At 34.1% G+C, this 4,981-nt stretch overlaps 1 protein-coding gene across 2 annotated transcripts in view; it reads left to right on the forward strand.

Moving 5' to 3' along the window:
• Positions 1-4,199, forward strand: part of LOC115235195 (phosphatidylinositol 3,4,5-trisphosphate 3-phosphatase and dual-specificity protein phosphatase PTEN) — a 21,026-nt gene extending 16,827 nt beyond the window's left edge. Inside the window, exons 9-10 of one of the 2 annotated variants that reach the window (XM_029806815.1) lie at positions 1,681-1,699; positions 2,242-4,199. In XM_029806815.1, coding sequence (XP_029662675.1) covers positions 1,681-1,699; positions 2,242-2,275 — 53 coding nt within the window. In that variant the 3' untranslated portion in view covers positions 2,276-4,199. The remainder of the gene's footprint in view (positions 1-1,680; positions 1,700-2,241) is intronic. The other variant, XM_029806816.1, reaches the window with a different exon arrangement.
• Positions 4,200-4,981: the final 782 nt, after the last annotated feature.

A 4,981-nucleotide genomic window follows, 5' to 3' on the forward strand; every position in this document is an offset into this window, starting at 1 on the left:
GACCTACCATGATAAATGACTTAATACGTTTTTGCAGACAACGCGTCGGTGTAGCCGTTTGCAAATTTGTTTCAGAATGCTAATTCTTATCGCGCGCGTAGAATACTATGTGTTTTCGCGACATCGAATGTCGAATGTTATGATTTCGACGACGCTTCCGAAATAATTTGCAATGGTAGTTCGCTACGCGTATATCCGAAAAAATCGCGCGGAAAACAATGCAGCCATTTTGTCCACGTCGCTTATTGTTCCAGCGTACAATGATGGAGTGACGGCTGCATTTCTATGCGATTAAAAGATGAGAGTCAGAGTGGAAATGCATTTTCGTGCTGATAAAATAAAAATATATAAAAATAAAATGAGAAGCTTTAATAAGTAATATAAAAACAAAAAGGCAACGAGCTATAATGAAAGTCAAGCGCAAATAACAGGCGCGAATAAATTATCTGCAAAAAATTTCTTTAATTATCCAGATAGACGGTTCCTTTTCGACTTGTCTTCAGTAAGTAATATATTAAAAATTGTATGCGCGCTCTACGACCTTCAAGCAATCTCAACGACTTCGACAAAAAAGATGGTAAGACTTTTATCGGTTTCAACTGCTAGAAACAACAATTCATAGGCGCAACAATATGACATTGCAAAAATGCCATCATGCGTAATGCAAAAATTCAAGAGAGACGAGGGGATGCGAAGAGATGGAAAGTATAGCTATAAAAACATCCTAATGATCGTTGAAGGATCGCTTTTTTTGCGCTTGGCTCTCATCAGTTTTCTGGTTCTTTTTATATAAAATATATTTTCTCTTAATTAAAATGTATTTAATAAGACTATATCAATTATCGGAATTTGTATCAATTTGTGATCGATTTTAGATATATAGGGTGTTTCCTAAGTGATGTCGAAAATTCCAGGAAGTGATTCCTTGGACGATTTTAAAGAAAAAAGTTTCTATGAACATGAATCCGGAAATGCTTCCCTGTAGAGTTATGGCCTTTCAAAGTTAAAAAAAAATAAAAGTTTTTTGGCATATCTTTAATGTTCATAGGAACTTTTTTTTTTAAAGGGATCACTTCCTGGAGTTTTCGATATCACTTAGGAAACATCCTGTGTGTGTATATATATGTATATATATATATATGTTAATCACTGACAAATAAATGTTACACGATGCAGTTTGTGTAAGAATATCCCTGGTGTTCTTCCGAACGAGCCGCATCTCTCCTCCGATTTATTTTCTCCGTTATAAGTAGATTGTATATTATGAAATATTAATTGTAATACAAAAGCTGCAAATTTACCGTTGATCATTTCCAGAATTTATGAAGAGATTAAAGCGAGCAACTTAGAGCTATATTTTATCATATTTACGGATATTTGTCTGTGTTTATATAAGCCTGTTCTTTATCCGACAAAACATGTTCGATATAATATCTGTAATATCGCTGCCTTAACAACCCCGTTGCTATCGCAAGCTTTGACACTAATATCTATTAGTTGTCGGATCGAACACTGCAATGAATGTAATAAAGACATATGATTAAACCTCTTATTATTATTGCGAATAAAATAATTGTGTATAATCAGTTCCAGAGTATTTTTCGAACTTTCATATTTAAGATTCAACAATCTGAACACACACATGTGTCTAATTTTGCTATATTTTCTTCTCGCAATCAGGTTCGTTGCATTTATCAGGGTAAGTTCAAGAGTAAAAAAACTCCCATACAAACTTGATGTTTTGTGCAAGTATTTATAATGAGATTTATTTACTTATTTATTTATTTTGTTGTATGTAATTTTTCTCGAATTCAACGCACTTTCTCTTTTTTTAGTCAGGATACTCTGTCAAGAATAGAATAATCCTAATTCTTGGCCGTTTTTATATATTTAAAGCACAAATCAAAAACACAAATTTGAGTAATATCAATATTCCTTATTAGTGAGGATATTATTGCAATTTATATGTGTGAGAAGTTTGTGTTGAAATCTGAAAAGAAACTAGAGAGATACACAATGTGTAAGCTTGATCTTTTTTTATCCTCGACATAACTGTGCGTGTATAAAAATCCTTGTATTTTCTTTTAAGCTTGTCCTCGCTTCTTCATAAATGGCATTAGTTTCTGTGTTATTCCAACCCCTTGCCCAAACCTTTGTAATTGTTGGTTGGCCCAGAAATTTGTGTTATCTCTTCTCGACATTCACGCCTCTTTTCACGACTGACGATAGGTCTGCTTGCAGGGGAATCGACATATTTGTGACTGTTGAGACTTGACTGAGATGATGATGGCGGGGCCGATCGCGGGGCTAAACACTTCTTCACAGTGACGATCAACCTCTGACCGCTGAAACCTCGCACCGCTTGATTACCGAGTCGATTGTCGTGTGCGAATAGATGAAAACAACCACCATCGCCATCCCGTGCCTGCCACACCACGCATGCATATACACCCTGCCCGCATATTCCTCGCCCCCGCAAAATTCTTCTTGGTACTCACACGCTGATGCTTCACGAAAAAGAATTCCGTTATCATTAGAATTAATTAATTAATTTAACATATTGTCATCGTACGCGTGTATCGCCGCGTTGTGCGCATCAGTATACGGCTTTTGTATAAAAGAAATAAAGCGCCGGTTTTAACTAACTCCACTCTCAGAAAGATTTATATAATGAATGATCTATTAAGTAGCGATTATATAAATAAATAAATTTTTGTATATACGAAGACAGAGATATATTTATAAATTAATATTATTCAAGCCGCAAGTATTATTCGCTCGAATTGAAGTCGAACTTCAAGCCCAGTGGTCGCTGCAGCAAGTAGATTAATTCTTTGATAAAGTAGATTTATTTTTTGCATTAATTCTATATCGTGGTTGTGCCAATATGTAATATTTATCAAAATTGTAGAAATTATAGAAGTCGTTTTAAAAAATTTTATATTGTGTGGAGAGTTTTAAAAAGGGAAAACTTTAAAAGCTTATTTCGTTTCTTTTTTTTTTTTTTTTTTACACGGAAAGGCGCTTGGTTTCTTCTGTGGAAAAGCTATCTACATTAGTATTAGCTAGAAATCTTTTTATAAAAACGAATATTCAGCAACATTTTTCTTTCAGTCTCGCGCGGCAAACACGTCTTATTGTCAAGCGAGAATCGTGAGAATAAATATACCAAACTTGGTCTTTTAAACAAAATTAGTATATTGCACTGATAAACAGTGATTTTCATTAATTTTGTTGAAAAGAGTAAAATTGACGCGCTATCAATCCCGCATAGCGAAATAATCCGCATAAATGAGATATAAATCGAGTTTATCTTTTTCATTTTTCCTATTTATTTATTCTCCAAGGGGGCAACAATAACGATATTCGCGTTTTGGGCGAATAATTTATTTATTTACTTTTTCTCCGACGTGTTTTATTCGTATAATATACGACGTGTTTTATTCGTATAATATACGTACGCGTTTTTTTTTTTTTCTTTTAGAGTCTCTTCGACGTGTTGGACGATTCATTTCGATGACATAGACGTTCGATTTATCGCACATTATGTATTCACGCGCTGATATTATTATTACTTTAAGTTTATCTATTTTTTTGTTATCAACGAAACTCGTCGTCAAATTTGTATAATATTTCCATCTTTTCTTATAGATAAAGCAAAATGTCCCCACCCTTAATAACAATTGTTTAATAAAAGTAAATGCTACGATTCATTTGTACAATAATTGTCTATAGTGATCATCTGTTCTTAATTTAATCGCATTGAAGTAATAAGAAAAAAGAAAATACGATGACTGATTGTTAATTTACGCAATTGGTGTTTAGCATCGAAATACAATTGTTTCTGCGAAAAAAGAATTTTGTTATATATTATTATTATTAGTAGTAATTGGATCTTTTATGTATTTTTTATTTATGACCATATATATATTGTATCAGGGTTTTTAATACTCTACTCCAATCTTTGTTTTTTGTATTATTATGCCATTATTTAGGAGGATTAACAACGAGAAAGATAAAAATATAGCATTGTATGCGTTGAAAAACACATTACAAGAGAATAGATACGTAAGATTCATCTTATAGTTGAAATTACAATAAACGATTTTTACGTTAGATCGGTTACGATAAGATGGTAGCAATAAATAAATAAATGTCGCGTTTGATTTATTTCTATACATTTAATAATTAATCGAAAAGAGGAAAAAAAGAATATTTTTTGCTGTAGTAGAATAAACCTATATCTCGCATATATTTTTCGCAATAGAAGTTTAAGTTTGTTGTTAACGAGAGTACATCCTATCCCCGACACGTCTAGATACGTTTTTGTGACCTCATCAATAATCTGCTTTTTACAAAGTAGAAACAAAGCACACACACACACACACACACACACACACACACATATAATATTTTTCGTTTAAGTTTGTTGTTAACGAGAGTACATCCTATCCCCGACACGTCTAGATACGTTTTTGTGACCTCATCAATAATCTGCTTAATCTGCTTTAGAAACAAAGCACACACACACACACACACACACACACACACACACACACACACACACACACACACACACACACACACACACACACACACACACACACACACACACACACACACACACACACACACACACACACACACACACACACACACACACACACACACACACACACACACACACACACACACACACACACACACACACACACACACACACATATATATATATATATATATATATATATATATATGTGTGTGTAAGTGCACGAGCGTATATGCATGCATGCAGATACGTGTGCCATCGCATCCCGCCGACATTTTGCCTGCATCGCTCGCGGCGAGGTGCGCTACCCCTTCTTCTTCAACTTGGCATTCTACTTGGTTGATGGCATCATTTATCGCAAGAAAAATAATGAGATTAGGATAATCTACCACCGCGGGCGCTCTCGCGCGCGTTTTGCAAAATTTACCTTCT

The sequence above is a fragment of the Formica exsecta genome, unplaced genomic scaffold (genome assembly GCF_003651465.1).
Source record: "Formica exsecta isolate Colony F162 unplaced genomic scaffold, ASM365146v1 scaffold211, whole genome shotgun sequence".
NCBI lineage: Eukaryota > Metazoa > Arthropoda > Insecta > Hymenoptera > Formicidae > Formica > Formica exsecta.